This window comes from Megalobrama amblycephala, linkage group LG16 (assembly GCF_018812025.1).
Source record: "Megalobrama amblycephala isolate DHTTF-2021 linkage group LG16, ASM1881202v1, whole genome shotgun sequence".
In the NCBI taxonomy this organism is placed as follows: Eukaryota; Metazoa; Chordata; class Actinopteri; order Cypriniformes; family Xenocyprididae; genus Megalobrama; species Megalobrama amblycephala.
In genome coordinates this window covers 26,671,766-26,694,674 of record NC_063059.1, presented here as the reverse complement: position 1 = coordinate 26,694,674, position 22,909 = coordinate 26,671,766, and the positions used below count along the sequence as shown (strand labels likewise).

At 36.5% G+C, this 22,909-nt stretch overlaps 2 protein-coding genes across 3 annotated transcripts; both read left to right on the top strand.

The window, feature by feature from the left end:
* LOC125248366 (Rab interacting lysosomal protein) lies at positions 1–11,929 on the top strand. Its single transcript, XM_048160185.1, has 8 exons — positions 1–730; positions 1,331–1,454; positions 4,127–4,248; positions 4,838–5,032; positions 7,061–7,221; positions 7,488–7,610; positions 7,687–7,782; positions 9,638–11,929. The coding sequence occupies exons 1-8, from the start codon at positions 377–379 to the stop codon at positions 9,780–9,782; spliced, it is 1,320 nt and encodes a 439-aa protein (XP_048016142.1). The 5' UTR covers positions 1–376; the 3' UTR covers positions 9,783–11,929.
* Positions 11,930–12,074: 145 nt separating this feature from the next.
* scarf1 (scavenger receptor class F, member 1) lies at positions 12,075–21,195 on the top strand. Of its 2 annotated transcripts, XM_048160183.1 has the most exons (11): positions 12,075–12,433; positions 12,915–12,973; positions 13,144–13,245; positions 15,698–16,229; positions 16,326–16,544; positions 18,625–18,753; positions 18,840–18,943; positions 19,028–19,136; positions 19,233–19,357; positions 19,465–19,590; positions 20,120–21,195. In XM_048160183.1, the coding sequence occupies exons 1-11, from the start codon at positions 12,333–12,335 to the stop codon at positions 21,193–21,195; spliced, it is 2,682 nt and encodes an 893-aa protein (XP_048016140.1). In that variant the 5' UTR covers positions 12,075–12,332. The 2 variants fall into 2 exon arrangements, with proteins under 2 accessions (XP_048016140.1, XP_048016141.1); XM_048160184.1 differs by having other exon boundaries at positions 12,152–12,433; positions 18,840–19,136.
* The last annotated feature ends 1,714 nt before the right edge of the window (positions 21,196–22,909 follow it).

Here is a 22,909-nt window from a genome sequence, read left to right as displayed (position 1 = left end):
GGAACAACCATGGCAAACAAGCACTGTGGGCTGTCATGTACCTCTGTTTAACAACCTTTTATAAAAGAACACTATGCAAACATGCACAGACAAAATTCATCTACACGCTAGTGCCGTGGGCGTTGAGCTTCAAGTTATGACATGCAAGTCCTTACACTGCATAGACATGTCGATTTTATAACTCACTCGTGCTTATTAGACCGTACCAACAAAGGATGTAGTTACAAAACAAACTAGAGCGAAAATGCATGCGTTTAAAAGTGAAACAAAAAAAGATGTGTTCGAGCTGAATCACAACTGGACGCATGTTGAAATCTGACTGACAAGAGGAGTTTCGTTTGTCGCTGTTTGAATTCAAGTTCATCTGAAGTGCATTATGGAGACTTGCGTGATAGCCGTCGAGGAAAACCAAAACGATATCGTCAAGACACATTCGTGTTTCGAGAGGACGTTTTCATCAATGACAGTGGACGATGTGTATGAAATCGCTAAACTGGTGGGGTCAGAAGTGGAGAAGCTCATCGACAGCTATGGGAAGTCGAGTGTGGAGGGACTGGTGTCTCACATAGTGAAAGTGTTGGAGCTCTTGGAGAGCTTCGCGGCGAGAAATCAATCTCATAAATGTAAGGAAGAGGAGCTATTGAAGGCCTTTGAGACGTTACAGTTACAGCAGCAGAAGAAACGACATGTAAAGGACGTCGATCAGACCAGCAACAGCTGTGAGAGTCGGGTAAGGAAACGACAACATGGTCGACATGTCAACCCTGTTAACTATTTTTAAATGCCTATGCAGTTATTTTATGAAAAACTGTTTTATTGTAATGGACAGAGTTGGTGTGTTGCACTTGAGGGTGACGCCTTTGATCCAGCTGGACTTTTGATTTCGTATCGTGACGCGTTGATCAATTTTAGGAAATTTCAATAGAGGGAACTTCCGGTCTGCTCTGCCCCTCAATAAACATTTGAAGAACATCATGTACTATCCATTAGTGGTGGGGGTTTTGATCTTGAATTCGCCTCAGTGACTTTCGTTCAGTGATATGCATGTTGAATTATTACGCCAGGTGGCAAAAAAGTTACTTATGAACAAGTTATTGAATAAATTATTTCTACATCTCGTTCCTTAATAAAATGAACAGGTCAACCATCCCTCAACTAATAAGATATGCTTATATATGTACATGGGCCTGTCCTGAATTGTTAATACATGAATGGTTTATAAGCCACTGTGTTCTCAAGTGATGTGTTAAATTGTTAGGCTTTTGAAACCAATGTCAGGGTGACACCTGGTAGTCTCACTTCATGTGGTTTTTTTTTTTTTTTTCTTCAGGACTGGCATCAGAAAGAAAAGAAACTGAATGAGACTGTAGAAGTGTTACAGTCCCAGGTGTATCAGCTCAAGGAAGAGAACCAGGAGCTTCTGACCCGCTTACAATGCACACACTCCAAAGAAGGTAAAATGACCGGGGACGAACATGACAACGTTAAATAAACACATTTGTTTGTGCATTTATCCAAAATGAATGTAATATCAGTGTAATTGCCATTTGCATTGTAATAATAAATCAATTACACCTTCTGGAATGGAAACCATCATGAAATGTTTTTAGTTTAGATGGTCTTCATTTTCTTATGTAAAAATGAAAGGAAAATATAGGCCTGTTGGAATGATCAAACTTAAGTCACGGAAGTAGCATCAGATCTTTTCTTCTGTATTGTGATGTACATTCTGAGTGTAATGGATTATCGGAAAAGAAAAGGTGGAGTACTTGGTTCTATGCATTAGTTGTTGATTGGATTTTGAGATGTGGGAACTGCACTTAAAAGTGGAGGCTGATGAATGCGAGCTTGCAGTCGATTGTAAGAAAGGGGTGGGTTTAATCTGACTAAATGATTGGAGAAGTCTGTCGTTTTCTAGATCCAGTTATGACATTTTGTTTAAAAATGATCAGGTCAAAAAAGAAATTAAATTGAATGCATTTAGATTATTGGGTGAATTTTCTTCATATATATCATCATAATGAAAAATGCTTCAAATTTTTATAATTGTTAATTTTTCAAGGTAAGCATTATCCAGAGTCTTAAATGTTTTTATAATTATTGCAGGCTCATTGTCTTTCATGGTAGCACCAATTTAACTTTGATTTTTATTGTTGTGTACAATATAGCTAAAGTCCAAAATGTAATTGCTGGTCATGAGATCTTCAAAAAGAGATGTAGTTTCTATCCTTTTATCAGAGAGAAATACAACTTCCCGTTCCCTGAGCAAATGAGCTCTCATTTTCTGTGTGTAATATTTCAAACTCAATAAAGCTGTTTATCTTATTTAAGGGAGGAGTTTTTCTTCTTTGTTTATTACTGTTAGGTCAGCAGTCAGGAATGCTGAACTCTCAGTTGTTGTCAGATTCCAGGAGCCGTTAACATTTGCTTTAAATTTGCATGACAAATTTTGTCAAATTTTTGCATTTATTTTGTCAAACTCCTGAAATTCAACAACTGTGAGTGTGACATTTATTTATTTGTTTGTTTATTTAATCGGGGACAATCAGGGCTTGACATAAACATCCGCCAGCCTGCCAAATGCGGGTGAATTTTAGCTGTGGCGTGTAACATGCCACTTCTTGGCGGGTTGAATTCTATATATAATATACATACATATTTATTAAGGGCATCTGAAGTAAAGGCATCTTTTAAAATGGCATTTTAAATAATAAACTAAGTGCAATGTAGTGTTGTCAAAAATATAGATTTTTTTTATACATATCGATACTGAAATATCTGAAACACTTTTTCTGTAGAATAGACACGAGACCAGCTTCGCTTTCTCGCTCTCTCATCTCTCAGACAGACAAACCCTCCTCCCCTCATTTGCTCTGGATGATTATTGTTGGTGTTACAGGGCTTGAAATTCGGTTTGGGATTGTGCATTTTGCCTAATTTTACTAATTTCTGCAGATTTTGTGTTCATGCCTTGTCTGGCTATCACCAGACCAAGCTCAATTTAAAATTGAACATTGGTCTGGGGAGCCTGTATGTATTTTCTACTGCACAAGAGGCGTGATCAACGAGCTTTTAACCATTATTCATTGGATAGTCCTTCAACCAATCAGATCAATGATCCGGGTGATGTACTTTGCAGAGCGACGCGAAAACTCCAGACAGGTTTAGTTTGTATTGGTTTGTAGCATTGATCAGCGGTTTGCAGAAGCAGCAATGGCATCGAGCGATTTTTGCAGGTTGTGCAAAAAAACATGAAAGTGGTATTTACACCCACTCAAGCGATTTGTTTGCTAAACTAAAGAAGTCATTCAGCATCGTCGAGAGGTTAAAAGGAATTGGACTGACGGTCGTGCTTGCCGTCGCTTCTCTATCGTCATCGTGTTATACCCGTCAATAGCGAGCAAGGTGGATAAGCCAGTCTGTGATTGGTTCCTGCAAAAGTGTAACAGACGCAGTAGAAATTAATGTACGGGTTTCCAGACTGAGTTGCCAGGCGAAATCAAATCGCTGGCAGATCAGGCTGGGTTTACCCATTCTAGTTCATGCACAAAGTGTGTGCACAAATAAAGTCACCTCTCAGTTCTCAGTACTAAATTGAATTCTTTTTCGCTGCTTATTGCGCTTAAACAGTCAAATACACACAAAATAATGTCAAAATGACAGCAGAATTAGAAAAACCGAATAATGACATAAAAAAATATCTATATAGCAGTTTTTCCCTATGGTATCGATGTCAAAATTGTGGCCAGTGAAAATGCTGAGTGGCTAGTAATTTTTGTAAAGTCACTAGCCACAGTGGCTGGTGAATAAAAGGTAATGTCAAGCCCTGAGGACAATACACGTTAATAATACATAAAAAAATATGTAAAATGTGGCATATTTGGCCAAATTGGTTAATTTTCATCCATAGTCCCTTGGGAGGTTGACCACCAGGCACATGTTCTAAGGCATTTATCCTATCACTATTACAAATAGTATTATATATTATATTACTTATATTTCATTTTACTTATTCATACTTTAAAACTGCTTTCAAAGTTTTTGTAATTCTTATTTTAGAGCATCACGGTCTTCATGCAGTATTTTAAAATATGACCATACATTTGTTTCCCCATCTTTTCTCTAGACCGCACACAGCGTCAGGAACGAGAAGTGATGCTCAAGCTGAAGGAAGTGGTGGATAAGCAGCGTGATGAGTTGAGAGCGAAAGTTCAGGAGATATCCAGCATGTCCAAGGAGGTGGAAGCGGTACGGGTCTGATATAACTGCGCTGATATAACCTGAGTTGCTCAAATGAATCTTAATTTCATGAATCGCCCTCACCAGGTTTTGAACCAGGAATCTTTGGGTTACAAGGGGCTGTTATACTCAAAAATGTTGTTTTCCAAACTTTCATTGTTCCTATAGAAATGAATGCTGGTAACCAGGTTTTTCACCCACTGTAAAACAGACTGTAGTCTTTCCATCAGGACTAGTTTAGCTTATTGCAACATCAAGGTTTCTTTTGTTGAATTTAAAACACAGTGTCAACATTGTGTCACTCGCAGAGCACCTGTGACACAAAATGAAAAAAGTGGCATGTCAACAGTCAGTTCATGAATTACATCAGAGGCGTATACCTGTGGTTTGGAGCTGAGGATAATAGTTTTCCTTTTTATGTTTGCCTTGCCTTGGTTATAAAACTGGTCAGGCAAGTGCCACATAGTAGATAAATGCATTATTTTCTCTTAAGCTGATTTAACTTTTACATTTTCAACATTTTTATAAATTTAGTTTGAGTGATAAGAAGTGTGTGTGTGTGTGTGTGTCATTTAACATGTTTGTGTGTGTTCTTCAGCTCCAGGAGCAGCAGGAGCGGCTAATGAAGATAAATGCAGAACTCAGACACAAGCAGAACATCATACAGACTCAGCTGAAGACCGCAGTGGAGAGGAGGACCGACCTGGAGGCCGACCTGTGTGAGAAACAGAAAGAGATAGAGCGCCTGAACTTACAATTAGAAACAGCCAGCGTGAATACTGCTGCTGAAAAGGTTAGTCAAGATAATATTACTATGATTCTTACTAACACATTAGCTGTCCTGCATTGGGTTTATATGTGGGTTTGTGGGTATTCATAATTTTTGTATTTCCTGAAAACATAATGAGACAGAAGCTTCTATGTTCCTCTTGTGGGGGGTTTAGGTATTGGTATGTACTACTGCAGGGCCTAAATTCCGCTTTGGTTGGTTGGATGTGGCATATATAGGTCATGTTTGCCCTTACATGAGTGTAACGGATATGTTTGTGCACAGCTCCCCATTCAGCTTACAAATATTTCTGGATGCTTGATTAAATTCTGACATTTAAAAAAATATCTTTTTCACTTTCAGAAATAAATAAAAGTTTTTAGTAATTAACAAAAAATGCAAATGAATAAATGTGCAAAATAAGAGGACATTTAATACACTTAACTAGATCTGTAGTATTATTTAGAAAAGAACTTTATTATTTTATATGTAAATATTATATTCTATTTAGGGCTGTCAAACGATTAATCACGATCCATCCAAAATAAAAGTTTGTGTTTACATAATATGTGTGTGTACTGTGTATAATTGTTATGTAGATATAAATATACACAAATGCATGTATATATTTACGGAAAAAAAATTATATTTATATATAATATAAATTATATAAATATATATACATGCAAATATTTCTTAAATATATATATGTGTATGTGTGTGTATTTAAATACACATAATAATTATACACAGTACACACACATATATTATGTGTAAACAAACTTTGATTTTGGATTTTATTTTTATTTTTTTTTAAATTGATAATGTAATAGCCTAAATTTAATTTTAATTTGATTAATTTCTTAATAAAAGACTAACATAGATGATTTAAATTCAGAAAAAAAAAGCTTTTAGTAATTAACAAAAAATAATTAAAAAAAATATTATAATATAAATAATTATAAATAGAAATGATTTAGAAAGGACCTGTTTTTTATTTATTATTTTACATGTAATTATTAAATTATCTTTATATTATTTATATTAAACTGTTTTTGTTAATTTAAATTTAGTTCTAATATAAATTGAATTAATTTATATTAATAACAATAACAGAGATATTTAAAATCAGAAATAAAATAAGCTTTTAGTAATTAACAAAAAACTTTTTATAATATAAATAATTATAAATATAAATGGTAAGAACGGAGCTGATTTTTTTGTATTTATTATTTTACATGTAATTATTATTAAATAATATTTATATTAAACTGTTTTTGTTTAATTTATTATTTTCAAAATTGATCTTAATTTAAATTTAGTTCTAATATAAATTGAATTAATTTATATTAATAACAATAACAGAGATATTTAAAATCAGAAATAAAATAAGCTTTTAGTAATTAACAAAAAACTTTTTATAATGTAAATAATTATAAATATAAATGGTAAGAACAGAGCTGATTTTTTTGTATTTATTATTTTACATGTAATTATTATTAAATTATATTTACATTAAACTGTTTTTGTTTAATTTATTATTTGCAAAATTGATCTTAATTTAAATTTAGTTCTAATATAAATTTAATTAATTTATATTAATAACAATAACAGAGATATTTAAAATCAGAAATAAAATAAGCTTTTAATAATTAACAAAAAATAAAAAAAACTTATTATAATATAAATAATTATAAATATAAATGGTTTTGAAAGTAGCTGATGTTTTTGTATTTATTATTTTAAATTTAATTATTATTAAATTATCTTTATATTATTTATATTAAAGTGTTTTTTATGTTTTTATTATTTTAAAACTTAATTTAAAAATAATTCTGAGTGTTTCTTATGAAATCACTTAATCATCTTATTTAGGCAACACTGTTTTTGTAGTTTAATGATTAATTATAGTAACGTGCAATATGTGTGCCTTCTGTCTTTTTAAAAAAAAAAAACAAATGGAATCAGCTCCATATTATCAACTGTGATCAAGTCAGACATTTATGGTATTTGACTCACATACTCCTATAATTCCACCTTTGCCTCCTTCAGAGCAATTCAGCCATTGACCTCACAGATAAGATGATAATTGACTTGAAGGATCCAAATCGGCCGTGTTTTACCAAGCAGGAAGTACGGGATATGCTTTTTGAGAGGAACGAGTTGAAGGCCAATCTCTTTCTGGTGAAAGAGGAGCTTGCATATTACCAAAGGTGAGACAAATGTGTTTGTGACGCATACTATGTGTGCCTGACGAAGGTCTTTGACCGAAACGTTGCCACTTTTAACCTTTTCTATTTAAAAGGAGAACAACAGTGTGCAGAACTTTTTTGTATCGTTTGATGTATTTTTGATCTTGCACCTGGCCAAGAGGCTTTGGATGTGCGTGCCTTGACCTTTTTTTTGTGACGCATACTAACCTTTTATATCAGCACAACATCCTTTCTCAATCTGAACACACAATTCTCTGTTTCCTTAGGGAAATTCTGAATGATGAGAGATGCCCAGGGTTCTTGCTCGATGCAGTGCGCTCTGCCATAAAGAAGCAGAGGACTGTCATAAAGTCTAAAATGCTCGGCATACCTGTTAGCGAATGTAGCACGTGAGTACACGCCACAAACATACTGGCAGAATACAGTGATTAATGTTGTGTTTAACCATGTTTCACTGTCATATAGAGATGAGACAGACGGCCCTTTGTTTGAGAGGAGTGGAAATGAAGACATTGACATTGACACTGACAGCAGACCCCAGGACTCACGCATCAGAAACCTGTAAGTGCTGCACTCGTGCTAACACAAGACAGACCTATAGCAATAACTTATTTCAGTACAACAGTCTACTTAAATACTAACCTACTTCACTTCAGTAGAATTAGGTTATGGGATAAGCCCACCAGTCTTGGGTACAATAAATACATTATGAGTGTGAAAGATGTAGTTTAAGATGTAATTTAAGATGTAGCAACAGCAGAAATTCCTCGTGGTGCTAATGCAATCAATATCCTTCTATGCTGTAAAAGATTTGCACTTGTTATGGTTTCTGTAGATGCGTGTAATTTTTTCACTGTTATGTAGTTTTTTTATTGTATTTGGTGCTACTAGTTGTGCAAAGTTGTCACATTACACAACTTCATGAAGCAAATCGGCCTGATTTTATCCTTAAAAATTACCTTAAGTGGTCCCACTTTATATTAAATGTACTTTCATCAAAAAATAAGTACAATGTACTTATTGGGTTCATATTGAATTGCAAAACACTCTTGTTGCTATTGAGGTGGGATACGGGTAAGGTTAGAGAAAGCTTTGGTGGTATGGGTAGGTTTAAGGGATGGGTCAGTGTAACAGTGTAATTATAAATGTAATTACAGAAATTAATTAAAGTTGTAATTACATGTAGGTGTTTTTAAAATATAAGTACAATGTAAAAATATGTATGTACACAATAAGTACATTGTATCAAATGATTCATTTAAATGTAAGTACATAGTAGTTAAGGCCACTTAATATAAAGTGGGACCCCTTAAGTTGTATAATTTAATGCAGTCAGATTGATTCTGTTTTAAATATTATTTGTTACCAAGGTTAATTTAGATGTTACCACTTATTATTATTATTATTGCATATTTACATTGTTTACATTTCTTACCACATTTTTAGGTTATACAACAGACATTTGTTTTAACATTTACTTTTTTTTGTTTACTTTTCTTACCACATTTTTAGGTTACATGACAGACATGTTTACATTGTAGCCTGTGGGGCAGGTTGGGCTTGTTAAACTTTCCCTTTGAAAAGTATGTTGGTGCAACTTCAAGTATTGTGCAACTGACAATATACTCCTTGAGAAGCTCCTGTATTTAAAAAAAGACTCTTTTATAAAGGGGATCTGATCTCTTCTCTATTGAAGTTTGTTTCCGCTATGGAGATAAATGTGACTTATCTCACAATTCAGACTTTTTTCTTGCAATTGCAAGTTTGCGATATTGAAATTTTGACTTATCTCAGAACTGTGAGATATAAACTTGCAATTGCGAGATATAAAGTCCAAAAAGTACTTTTTTTTTTTTCAAAATTGCAAGTTTATACCTCACAATTTTGAATTTATAAGTTTATATCTCACCATTCTGACTTTATAACTCACAAACTTACAATTGCAAGTTTATGTCTCGCAATTCTGACTTTATAACTCACAATTGTGAGTATATATCACGCAATTGTGAGAAGAAAAGTCAGTTGCGAAATGTAAACTCGCAATTGTGAGAAAAAATGTCAGAATTGTGAGATAAAAAGTCACAATTAACTCTTTTATTTTTTTATTCAGTGGCTGCCTGAAACGAGTTTCCATACTTCTCTCTATACAGTATAATTTGTTTGATACACAGACACATGCATACTATACTGTATATTCTGGCTCTTAGGCATTCATTCTATATGTTCTTGAGAAAACCCTAAGCTGATTTTAGAGATCTCTTAATCACATTTCTCTCTTCAGCTTAGTAACCTTAGTAACTGAGCATGTCAATGAGCTACTGAAACTGAACTGTTTCAAAAATAGTACTGAAATCCCCCTCTATCATTCTTCTATCAGTGATTTAAAGCTCTTATCTCCTGTGACTCAAACCTTTAGATTTGGTTTCCTGACGCGGTCCAGTCTTACTAGGAGTTCCGGTTCACAGTCCTCTGGCCTTCCGACATCCAGCTCCACATGGGAAATCATCGATCCAGATGAGCAGGGAGACAAGGAGGAGACACAAACCCTCAGCTCCTCCTGAGAACCATCCCATCTGTCACTCATCCTTACCTGGGTTTGAAGAGAGAAGTTCAAAATATGTTCTTGATCTCATTTTAGTTGCAAACGAAGGAACGGACTGAAGATTGTATTGAGAGAAAACAATTTCTCTATGTATTTGGTTATACAGACATGGTATTTTTATGGTTTTTGCCTATGCAGTCATTAAAAAAAAAATTGTCAGCACTTAGCTTTTGTTAAATTACCTGATAGCTAGAGTTGAGCCTGATGGTCACTCAAGAGAAGACCTGAAGATGAGTTTAGACTGTGTCAGTCACATAAATATTTTGTTGTTAGTTGTTTACACTTCTGTTTGTGAGTTTGGGGTCTCAATTTTTTTGAAAAAAGTCTCTTTATGCACAGCGCATCAAGGCTGCATTTATTTGATCAAAAATGCAGTACAACTATTATTATTATTATTATTTAATATATTTTAAAATGGAATTTATTCTTGTGATGTCAAATTACTCCAATCTTCAGTGTCACATGATCCTTCAGAAATCATTCTAATATGCTGATTTGGTGAACAAGAAACAATCAATATATGTTTAAAACTGCTTCTTAAAAATTTTGTGGAAACTTATATTTTTTTTATTGTTTAAAAGAAAACAATAAAACATCTTTTTGAAATAGATATCTTTTGTAACATTATAAATGTCTTTACTGTCAATTCTGATCAATTTAATGCATTCTTGCTAAATAAAAGTATTAATTTCTTTGAAAGAAAAAAAAAATCTTATTGACCCCAAACCTTTCAATGGTAGTGTATATATGGATAAAGATGAAGTGTATATTTTTTCACTTTCTCCTCTTCCAGTTTAATAATGCTAATACACTTGTAAGTAAGACATTTGATTGCTTTTCCAATGAGTGTAAACAATGGCTTTGTGGCACTTTCAAAATATTACTATTTCAAGTCCCAACATGTCCACTTCTGGCTCAACCAATGCCATGTGGTTAGGGCGGGGCTGCTTGTAAAAAGCTGTTTAGTGGGAAATTGACTTGGAAGGGATGGTAGGAGGGTTTGGAAACAATCATTCTTGTAATTTCATTTGGTGGTGCATAAATGACTACGAACTGGTGCACTTAAAAACATGGGAGAAATCTGCAGTGTTTTGATAATCATAATAAACCTGGCATTATATTTTAGATGTCTGGATGGAAGCTACAGATAATTATAGCAGCTATTTTTATAAAGAGTATATTTAATATGGATAAAGATACTGACATTGTATTACCAAAGATACTGACATTGTATTACCATTGCTATCAGAGATAATCACACTGACCCTTTTATGTCACTAGGGGGCATTAGAGTATTCATGTTCTTCAAGTATATTTACTTATAAAACATTAGCTGTCCTTAAAAAGTATCCATTTTCTATAAGGATTATCAGCATGTTTTTAACATAGAAATATTTTAATATTTGCATCTAATATGTGGTGTGGAGATGTCCTGTATTGTTAACCTAATGTTAAAAAAAAACAGTGCTTAAAAGTTGAATTAAATGTTTATTGTCTGATCTGTTAAAGGGATAGTTCACTCAAAAATTAAAATTCTGTCATCATTTCCTCAGCTTCATGCCATTACAGTTTGACTGTCTTCTGCAGAACACAATATGTTAAGATATGACGTCCATTTTATGGACAAAAAAACACTAGATATTTCTCAAAACATCATCTTTTGTGTTCCACAGGAGTCAGTCATAAATGTTTGGAACAACATGGGGGTGAGTATGACAGAATGTTCATTTTTGGGTGAACTATTTCTTTACCGAGTTGGCACTTTGTCCCCGTCAGCCATTCAACTGATCAGATAAGGTGTGTTACTCAGCCTTTATGTTGAAAAAAGAAGCAAAAATGTGGACATGATTCAACTATACTTTGTATGCGTCTTAAGGTGTTCCCTGATTGAGAGGAAGTCTGTGTTTCCTCAGGAGGAAATTAGAGATAATGGGTGCCCATATGTTTAAAGGCCCTTAGCTGTCTGTGACTCATCTGTTTATCTTTGGACCTTTGGAAATAAAAGTTAATGAGTCCCATATTGACCTTTTACTATGTATTTTATTTTCTGCAAACATGTTTGTTACTAGAAAGTGCTATAAAGCTAAATAAAATCTTTAGGTGTTATTGTGATGTTTGTGCGTGTGATTTTTGACCTAAAGAGATCACTGTATTCTGAACAAAAAGGCCATCTATACTCAGTAAAATGTTCTAATATATGTATTTTTACATATGAAAATAATTGGTAAAGATGAGAAAATGTTGGCAGGCAGGCTGACCATTAAAAATACCCAACTCCTCCCCAAAATTCTGGGCCTTGATTTTTTTTTCTTTAAACAACCAGTGGCTTATTGAATTAGAGGAAGCTGGCTTTTCTTCCTCAGGAAACTTGCAGAGGAAACAAAGAGGATTGAAGAGCCCATTTTGCTACAAGGACTGGACTGGATCTTTTCTGTTCCAGAAGTGCAGAACTAACCTGGACCGGTGGCGTGGTAGGAGAGGGGATTCGGTTTTGGTCGGTCCGGTGGGGATGGACACCTTTCTGACCTCCTTTGGACTGATGCTCATGTGTGTCCAGTGCTCAACTCAGGGACTCAATCCAGCCGGGAAGAATGTCTGCCTCAGTATCAGGTACTGGCCCAGAATTCAGTTATGATGAAGTATCTTTTGTCTCAGATGTTTCTCCTAAAATTATTTAGGAAAAAATATAGCAAATGTGTCACTGTTCTACATAAAGTAATAAAAGAGAACCATAAATTAACACGCATCGCATAGACGGCCATTTTTAAGTCTCAATTTGAAATGTTTGATCAAATTAAAAATCATAGATATTGGGACATTTTTGGATATTTTTAAGAGACTACTGAAATCTGTTCTAAAACTCTGGTATTTGAGACTCATGTCTTCAATTTTTCTCAATTTAATCTCATTACTGTTCAAGAGAAACAGTCGAGATCATCTTTGTGATTTGTACTTCCTAAAAGGTTTCTTATGTTATGAACCCATTTTATTTATATCTCTATCCTACTTAACTGTTTTTTTCTTCTATTTATTATGAAAGTAGATTCGATACATGGTAGCCTATATAATGTCTCCTATATTTTCTCAAAAGGGATTCTTCTCCCATATGTTGTTCTGGATGGGGCCAAAATGGTGATGAATGCACTGTCCGTGAGTATTGAAACCATAGATGTAGATGTAGATTAATAAAACATCTATTACATTGTTATTTTATTGTTGACACACAAGGCTTGTTTCCTGTGGGCCTGTAGATGTCAGCAGATGTGAAGCTAGGGTTTCAGTTCTTGTTGTCTGTAAAGTCTCCCTTTTTGTTTTCTCAGCCCTCTGTGAGGGTGAAAGAGCCTGTCTGCACGATGAAGTGTGTGTTTACCCTGGACTTTGTCGATGTAAACCTGGATTTTACGGGTACCAGTGCAAAACCCGTGAGTAATATCATTATCGCCTAGGTTTGTTTTCAAGACTGCCTTTTGCAGATGTACAGCTGTGGCCTTTAGGTTTGACATTCAAACAGTATCACACGAGCCAGAATGCCTGATACAAGTGTGATGCTGATTTTTATGAGCAATTTAATATTGAATTAACCTAAATAGTCTTAATTGAGTCAATTAAAATAGTTCCAAAGCAGTTTCTGAGCAACATACAGTAGTGATGAGAGAAACAAAGCTTTTCGAAACTGAACCAATTGCGTTGCAGAATTATTCACTGTTTAGAAGCACGCGAAACACACAGGCTGTCAAAACCCGCTGCGCAAAACTGTGTAAATGCAATGAAAACTTAACCCAAACATGTGACACTTTTTAAAAACCAATTGCTCTTTATTAAAGAGTAATCTATTAAATGTAATCTACATTAAATACCATTAAATATAAATTAAATACTATAAAGTTTCTGTAAAAATTGAATTGTTTTATAGTGCTTGTTTTTTGGGTTATTAAACAGGGCTGTTTTTTTTAAACAAAAATATTCATAAATGTTTCAAAGCTTCATGAATCAGTGTACACACAGTAGTGGCGTTCCTGAATGAATCACTGTGTTTTAAAAGAGACCAAAACCATGCATAGATAAAAAAAAATAACTCTTTGAACGAACATAAAAAAATCATGGAAAGGATTTCCACATGATTAAAGGTGCTAAAGAGGATCTTTTCGTCGACTGAGAAACCAAAGACTGTTATTGAGTTTTTGAAATGAGCGCATGCGTAAGAACAACCCCCCTCCTTCACAGCTCATTTCACGGGAACGCCTCCCAAAACTCGTGCACGAGTATTGGAACACGAGTGTTTATCACCGGCATTCGCTGTGTCGTGTTAGTGGATTCATTATGTCGGACTCACCGCAGGTAACTCATAATCTGCAGTTGTTACTCCTGTCTCCTGACAAAAACATTGCATGCGGCGCCTGTGGAGTGTGGAAAGTTACTGGAGCGCGCAGCCGCACATGTCTCTCACAAGGAACGTCATGGCAGTGATTGACAAGCCAGAGGGCCAATCCGCGCACGTCTCTCACAAGAAACGTCACGGCAGAGATTGACAAGCCAGAGGGCCAATCGTTTACGCGATGATCGCGTAAAAATTTGGCTGATGTTTTTAAGGCCCTGCCTCGTGCACAGATGATGTATATTAATATTATTCCTTTCAGTGCACCTAATAAATAGTCTTTTATCAGTTAGTAAAGACAGTTTCAAGTAATATTGCAAAAATGTATAAAACAAAACATCCTCTTTAGCACCTTTAAGTTGCTTTATTTCAGCATTATGCAATTCTGTTATTCCAATTTAATGTACTTACGTTGGGTCAACTTAATTTATTAAGGTTGATTCAACTTATTTACTATGGTTGGGCACAGCTTAATTTAACAGTGTCAGCCCAACTAATTTGCAATGTTTTGGAAAATAAATAAAAAGCAATAAATAAATAAAAAATGAATTGTTTTCATATACATTAATTTTTACAATTAATTCTTCTTGTTTAATTTTGTGATTTATATAACTTTTGTGATGTTCTGTGTTAGAAATCTAGATGTGATACTGGATTCATCCTAGATTGCCTTACAAAAACAAAAACATTGTAAAGCCTAAATTGATCATAAGTCCATTAGTGACAATGGTTTTACAATCAACATAGGCTTACAATGCTTTTGGGAAATGTAACCCAGAGCGCTACCACAGTAATTACTTTCTTATTAAAGTAATTTGAAAGTTTGTTAGCAGGTCCTCAACCCAAACACAAGTGCAACAATTCACCACAATGGTAACCCTAAAACTATTAATTAACAGAAACTTTTAAATACCAACATAACAGAACAGTAAACATTAAAAAGTCTTTCCATTTTCTCATCTTCCTAAAAACGGCTTAAAATAACACTTTATTTCAACATTTACACTCCTAGTTCAGCCCCTTTGCAAAGCATGATGGGAAGTGAAAATCCTGTTTGATTGAGTCCTGGTTGGATTTACTTGATTAAAACATGTTATTCCAATATGAAAACATCAAGTTAAGTCAAAGAGTAATCATTTCAAGTCAATTTAACATTAATCAATCACATTTAAACCAGAAACCTGATACAATGGTGTTGAATCAAAATAAATAGTTTAAATAAACTGAACAGCATCAAAAAATCTTTTTTTTGAGTGTACTCCAAATGGTTCAAGAACAGCATGCAATTTACTTTGGGTATGCCTTTTAGGCAAAGGCGTTTTAGGCAAATTTTACAGGAATGTTAAGGGGGTAAACGAATATCTTGAATTAATGATTCAATGACTCGCTTGTGACATTCGTTTGTTGCCACCTACTGGTGTAATTATGTAATTGATGCAATCAAATTTGAGGACTGGAACTAACTGTTTTATAAAAAAAAAAATCTTATTTCTCCGCAGGTTGTCCTCCTGAATTTTGGGGGGCGGATTGTCGTGAGCTTTGTTCCTGTCACCCTCATGGGCTCTGTGACCCAGTCACGGGTGAGTGCTCGTGCCTGCCTAACCGCTGGGGCAACCTGTGCCAAAACAGCTGCAAATGTGCACGTCATGGGAAATGTGACCCTGTCTATGGCAACTGCACTTGTGAGGAGGGCTGGTGGACGCCCACTTGCTCCAAAGCCTGTCAGTGCCATCTCTCTACATCCACCTGTGACCAAGCCACAGGCCGCTGTTTGTGTAAAAAGAGCTTCTGGGGCCAAAAGTGTAGCCTGCGTTGCAACTGCTACGTGTCCCCCTGCCTGCAACGCACAGGGGACTGTCAGTGTCTGCATGGTTGGTGGGGTCCGTCCTGTGACCGCCGCTGTAATTGTAATCTCAACCATGCAGACTGTGACCTACAAACTGGCACCTGTTTGTGCTACCCGGGTTACAAAGGCCCTGTCTGCAATGAGCCTTGTGAGAGTGGAATGTACGGCAGTGGCTGTAAGAAGAGGTGAGTGAAAAGGCAAGATTAAAGGAATATTTCATGATATAACATTAATTTTTTGGTTCATCCATGATTTCGGTGTTCTCCTATCTGTGTGTGTAGCTGTGGACACTGTGAAGGGGGCAGGTCTTGCTCTAAACAGGACGGCCTGTGTGATGCTTGTGCACCAGGGTGGAATGGCACTCGCTGTGACCAGCGCTGTCCTGCAGGTTATTATGGCCATCGCTGCCGAGAGGTGTGTCCGCATTGCAGAAATATGGACCCATGTGACCCTGAAACTGGAGAATGCTTACAATGTGATCCTGGCTGGACTGGACCAAGGTACAGATCTGTTGGGATTCAGCTCTGAAAAGAACACCCTATTGTCTTATTTGCTTTGGCAAACTACAGTGGCCTAAAAAGGACAGTTAAAATCTGTGCACTTAAAGGGTTAGTTCACCCAAAAATGAAATTTCTGTCATTAGGTACTCACCCTCATGTTGTTCCACACCTGTAAGACCTTTGTTCATCTTCGGAACACAAATTGAGCCGGCGTTCGGACATAAACACTGAAGCTCTGCAATGCGTTCACTGCGCCAACTGCATAACAGATTGACAGGGAAGAGGAAAAATTGTTGAATAAAGTTGTTGTTTTTGTTTTATTTGTGAGCATAAAAAGTATTCTCGATGCTTCATAACATTAAGGTTGAACCACTGTAGTCACATGGACTATTTTAACCATGTCTTTACTACTTCTCTGGACCTTGAATGTAGTCATTTCGTTGCTTTCTATGGAAGATAAAAAAAAAACCTCTTGGATTTCATCAAAAATATCTTAATTTGTGTTCCGAAGATGAATGAAGGTCTTGTGGGTTTGTAATGACAAGAGGGTGAATAATTAATGACAGAAATTTAATTTTTGTTTGAACTAACCCTTTAAAGGTAGGGTAGGTCATTTTTGGAAAGGCTAGCAATAGTGAGCTAGCTTTGAACGCATAAGATCCCACCCTCCAATCAGAGCATTTGCGAAGCCATGCCTCCTACAAAACACATGAACGTGTCGCGTACAGCAGGGAGCAAAAGCGTCACAGGAGGCAGCTTTAAACTACCTCATGTCTCAAAGCACATAACATTACAATAATAATGAATGTAAACAACTTAAAAAGCACTTACCTGTACCACCTGACTGCTGCAGATTCATTTCGGTGTTGATAGTGCTGCCATTGAAACCCATAAATTCGAGTCATGAACTGCTCTGAGTATAAAGTCACGGGTTTCCATCTCTTCCAAATGACGGTAGTTATGGCGTGAATTCAGCATAAGTTTGTTGTTTTGATTCGGTAGGAACTGTAACAGGTGGCTGCTGTTTGTTTGTGGTGCTTGTGACTGGCCTCTGGTCTGTCTAACTGCATAGCATGAAATGCACTGATGAGGTGAAAATACATACGTTGACAGTCAAGTACGACATCCTATCATATCCCTCTGACCGAGGGATGTGATTCAGCGAACATTTTATGGTCCTACGCCTTCCACAGACCTGTCCTGGCTGATAGTCTTCACAAAGAAATACAGCGTGACTAATGTAGTCTGATTTACAAACTAAAAGGTTTGTTCGAGATGCATCAGCACTGCGCAGACCGATCGTCGTATGACATCAAAGTACCGCGAGAGCGATTGGAGAGCATTCGACTCCTTATGCTTTTGAATCGCTCTCGCGGTACTTTGATGTCATACGCCGATCGATCTGCGCAACGCTGATGCAACTCCAACAAGGACTCTTATGAGCCAGTTATTTTTAGTGAATTGACAACATACAGCGTGACCCATGTAGTCTTATTCACAAACGACTCTTATGAGTTGGTTATTTTTAGCGAATCAGAAACATCATACAGTGTGGCCATTGCAGTTTGATTCACGAACAAGTGACTCTTATGAACTGTTTCTTTATAGTGAATCAACAACACACAGCACACAACCAGTGACTCATTCACAAATAAATGACTCCAAATAAAATAAATGAGCCAGTCCATTTAATAGTTCAAAAATATAAGTTACAGGTTTTAAAGACTGAAACACTGCATGGCATATTTTACAGCAATGGAGGGTATTTCTTTCATATGTAAGCAAACTTGATATAACTGTAAATGTAAATGTACCTAAATTAATATGAATTTAATAGAACAAAAATGGAATTGAACTGAATTAGGAAATCTAGCGATACCTAATTTAAGAAACATTATTATTCAGCAATGAAAATCATTTTAAGTGTGGCTTAAACACTTTTTTGGGCCACTCACATCTTGATTATTTTTCTTGTGTGCATTATTTATAATTCAATCTAACTGCTGAGCTAAATAAGATTTTGAAGCAGTGTGATTTTATATGTTAGTTGACTTTATTTTGGACTTCTCCCTCTCTGCAGATGTGATAAACCCTGCACAGATGGTACTTACGGAGATGGCTGCCGCCTCCTGTGTAAAATCTGCAATCATGGCCACTGTGACCATGTGACAGGAAGCTGCATTTGTCTTCCTGGCTTCCAGGGTGAGAGGTGAGGGTACAGTGGTATTTATAGGTTGTTTTTAACTTGGTACAAGATTCAAATGAGTGTCTCTCACCGTTCAATCTCTGTTGTAGCTGTAACAGCTCATGTCCTCTTAACCAGTATGGCGTCAACTGCTCCTCCACATGTGACTGTGGGAATCATGCCTGCCATCCAGCCACAGGGGCTTGTCCAAACAGTATGTACAGACACCACATTCGGTTTTCACAGCTGGTATCCACATCCCCCTTATCCGTTTGTGTGTGTGTGTGTTTTATGCTAGGTAGCAGAGCAGGTCTCTTAGCAGGGCTTTTGATTCCTCTGTGCATTTTAATACTCGCCTTATTGTTCTGCTGCTGCTGTTGCGGCGGGCCAGTCGAAGGGAAGGAAGGGTATGAATTTGTTATCTAGCAGCTGAGATAATATATAACAAATGTCCTTTAATTTTGTAAACAGTAAGAAAATCATCTGCTAAATCTGTCTTGCAGAGTGGCGGTTGGGGATGGGAGCCCTACAGTTCGCATGAAGCACCATGTTTATACTGTGTTGGCCAACATGGGTTCGGCCATGCCGTGCATTACTCTTTGGTCATCTGGTTTACCCAGGGTTACAGGTGATGCATCTATTTTCATTTGCTGCTGTCACTGAGAAACATATGCAAGTGAGATTGTGTTTTGGTGAAAGTAAGTGGACTTATAATGTTCTCTGCTGTGTCTTCAGTCTCTCATCATGATCCTGAGCTCACATTTAACCACAGCTTCATTGAGCAGCCATCATCCGGCTGGGTGACTGATTCATTTGAAACTGATGATGGAGAGGCCATCTACTGTGAACCACCCAGGGAAGGTAAAACTGTTATATATTTCTAGTCTTAATCTCTTGTCATTTTTACTCTGTAGTTGTTATGTTTATGTTAACATTTATTTGAAATAGAAATATTTTGTGACATTATAAATGTTTTACCGTCACTTTTAATCAATTTAATGTATCCTTGCTGAATAAAAGTACTATTTCTTTTTTTAAAATAACTCTTACAGACCCAAAATTCATAGATTGATTATTTTATTCCACCTCTGACTGTTCACACTAAAGCCACATTGCAAAAAAAAAAAAAAAAAAAAATTATTTAGTATAATATTTGTTACTCACACTGTCATAAAACAGATCTTTGTCACTAGCTATGTTTTCATCCACCTATTTTTATGTGCATTTTGGGATATTGCATTAAAAAAACGCTGGATGGAAATGGCAAGATGCGCATAAATTCTAAAATTGTGCATAAAAACTTACGCCATATTCAATTGCAATGTGAAAGTATATATTCAGAGCAACTTCTGAGCAATACACTGATTCATATTTACACATTCTCTCACAGATGTCCTTACTGTGGCCGGTGGAGAGCTTCAGGAGCTGAACTCAAAGTGTAACTTCTTCCCTGACCCATCAACCTTCAGCAGCGAGGACATGTCACAAGCTTTTGGTATCCCTCGTACTTCCAGCATTGCCAAATCCAAACGCCCTTCAGTCTCTTTCGCAGAGGGCACAAAGTTCAGCCCTAAAGAGCGCCGTAGCTCGACCCAAGATCTGCCAGGAGCTACTCGGAAACCCAAAGCCTGGGGTGTGTTGATGATCTCTGCCCTGCAAGGAGCACAGGGAAACCATAGTGAGATAGAAACAGAAAAAGAAGAAAAAAACAATGAGGAGAACATGTCCTCTGAGGAGCAAGGAGCTGCCTCTGAAACATCTCAATCCGACTCGGAAAGATATAGTTCTGGCCCGCTCAGGACGTACCTCACTGTGCCTGGTGGGAGACGACGCACATTTTCCAATACCAAGAAGAACACCCAGCCATCTGATGCCAGCCAGGATGCAGATTCAGAGAAGTTAACAACTGTTTATGTGACTGTGGGTAAGGCCCAAAAGATGGCTAAACAAGAGCCTCCTTCGGAAGGGCCCGTTCAGGCAATGCTGCGCAGATTGGGCAGCCTCCAGAGACAAAGAGAGGAGGCCGCCCAGCCCAAAGGCAGGGGTCAGGCGATTGCCAAGCCCCCGCGGAGGAAACTGGGAGCACGGGCCAGTGCATGGGAGCAAACTACTGGGTCAGGCCCATCAGAGGTGGTCATGAGGAAACCTAGTCGCAGGAAACACAGCTCCCTCAGCTCTCCCTGCACAGTAGGGGCAACAGACTTTCCTCAGGAGAACAGCACTCCCAAGAGGCCCTTGTCCTCTATTTTAAAAAGTGTTCCAGAGAGCGATATGCTCCATAGTTTAGAGGTGGAGCAAGACACTGAAGTAGATTGTGAGACAGAGACTCTGACAGACCACGCTTATGAGACTGTGGCTCCGCCTGATGGGGTCTCCACCTCTTCAGAGATCATTATTAATGAAACAGTTATTGACCAAGGAGAGAATGAGCCAAGATATGAGAATGTTTATGTAAAGCATTCATAATTTTCCTGAACATTAAAGCAATAATTCCCTTTTAATTAGTACTGTATGTAAATTTTGCATAAACTGCATAAACATATCTACATCAAAAAAAAAAAAAAAAATGTTGTTCATTTATTTTCATTATAATTTCCATTAAACTGTAACTTTTAAGTTTAAAGAAATTACCTTATTTTTAGATACATTTAAAAAATATTTTATCAGGATGCCCTTATAATTTATAAGTAACTGTTTACATAACACTGTGACAGTAAAGCCTTTTACATTGTTACAAACATTCTATTTAAAATAAATTGTTCTTTTGAACTTTTTCCACTCAAGAATCCTGAATTTAAAATCCCTTATGTATATGAATATATATAAATATATGAATATGCTAATTAGCCCCGCCCCCACTCGCTCGCACTCGCTCGAGATCCACTTGGTGAACTTACTGAGGTAAAGCTACACAATGGTATCGCTTTTTACGCCAGGCACATAACGGTAAATATGATTTGCCTTTTGCTTGATTACATTATCAAACAGCTAATAATGTGTTGCTAATGTTACACAAACCATGTTCCCGTTCGCGAGTGAGACAGCTGTCTTCTAACAATCAGTATCCTTAGAAACGCTTTGAACACCTTAACGTCAGTGGAGAAAGGCATATAGTTCATCATAACATTGTTAAATACATCATACACCCGCTATATTTCCAAATCTACCTGTTTTTTTTTTATATCAACAGAAAAATATATCGGGATACAGGGCCGGGTCTAGGGGGGGTCTAGGGGGGGCATTGCCCCCCCAAAAATGTGCAGCCAACAATAAAAATGAATAAGCCTACATAAACATTAAAAACGTCTTATCTATTGAATAAGGATCGGCCACTTTAATCACAGAAAAAAAAAGTGAATATTATGCTTATAATGATATTTAATCTCACAAAAATGGACTTAAAATCCAAAAACATGTGAACTGGGAAGTAACGAACATTAATCAGAAAACACGTCGAAAACAAGTGTACACCTAATCTTCAAGCAAGTAGCCTAAAAAAAATATCACAATGAGGATCACATCTGCATCAGCCAAACATATTTTCTGCATGCTGAGATAGCTGTCAGCGAACATTTCCTCAGTAATTTCGTTAACAATGAATAATTTGAACATTATATCCAGGGGCGGCGCTAGGGGTGGGCTAAGGGGGCTGGAACCCCAAATGTTTTTCCAAAAGCCCTGAATCTTTCAGGTTTGAGGTTTCTGTGCTGCGTGTTTTAGAGAAGTGTGCATCCGAAAATACAATGTAGACTGAGACTCTATATCACAACTAAAAAGATGTTTGAGCCCTCTTTCATGACCAGGTACAAGTCAATGCTGTTTCTTTGTTCCATTTGCACTCTGTACATGGGTTGAAGCTCTCAGTTTTGAGCTTCCAAAGTGCACCAGACTGATGCATTCAACCTTAAAATACACAAAAATTTCTTACCGGGGGGGCATGCCCCCGGACCCCCCTAGATGATGGTATATAATGTACATTTTATGAACTTTAACCAAGAATACTACAAAAAACGCTCCTTTCGTGTCAGTAAATTAAAATGTCATTGGACAAATATAGATTTCGGTTAAGCCCCGAATGTTTACAATGTTTGGCTCCGCCCCTTATTATGTCCATAAATAATTCACATGGCCTACATAGCCAGTACAAATTAGGCTATAGCCTATAATTTGTTAGCCACAA

What these genes read in the sequence shown, in the direction of transcription:
- LOC125248366 (XM_048160185.1), top strand. Translation starts at nt 377, where the DNA reads ATGGAGACTTGCGTGATAGCCGTCGAGGAAAACCAAAACGATATCGTC. An exon ending in GAGCTTGCATATTACCAAAG is followed by an intron (nt 7,222 to 7,487) that starts GTGAGACAAATG and finishes CTGTTTCCTTAG; the next exon opens with GGAAATTCTGAATGATGAGA. An exon ending in GACTCACGCATCAGAAACCT is followed by an intron (nt 7,783 to 9,637) that starts GTAAGTGCTGCA and finishes TCAAACCTTTAG; the next exon opens with ATTTGGTTTCCTGACGCGGT.
- scarf1 (XM_048160184.1), top strand. Translation starts at nt 12,333, where the DNA reads ATGGACACCTTTCTGACCTCCTTTGGACTGATGCTCATGTGTGTCCAG. An exon ending in TGGTGATGAATGCACTGTCC is followed by an intron (nt 12,974 to 13,143) that starts GTGAGTATTGAA and finishes TTGTTTTCTCAG; the next exon opens with CCCTCTGTGAGGGTGAAAGA. An exon ending in TGGTTTACCCAGGGTTACAG is followed by an intron (nt 19,358 to 19,464) that starts GTGATGCATCTA and finishes CTGTGTCTTCAG; the next exon opens with TCTCTCATCATGATCCTGAG.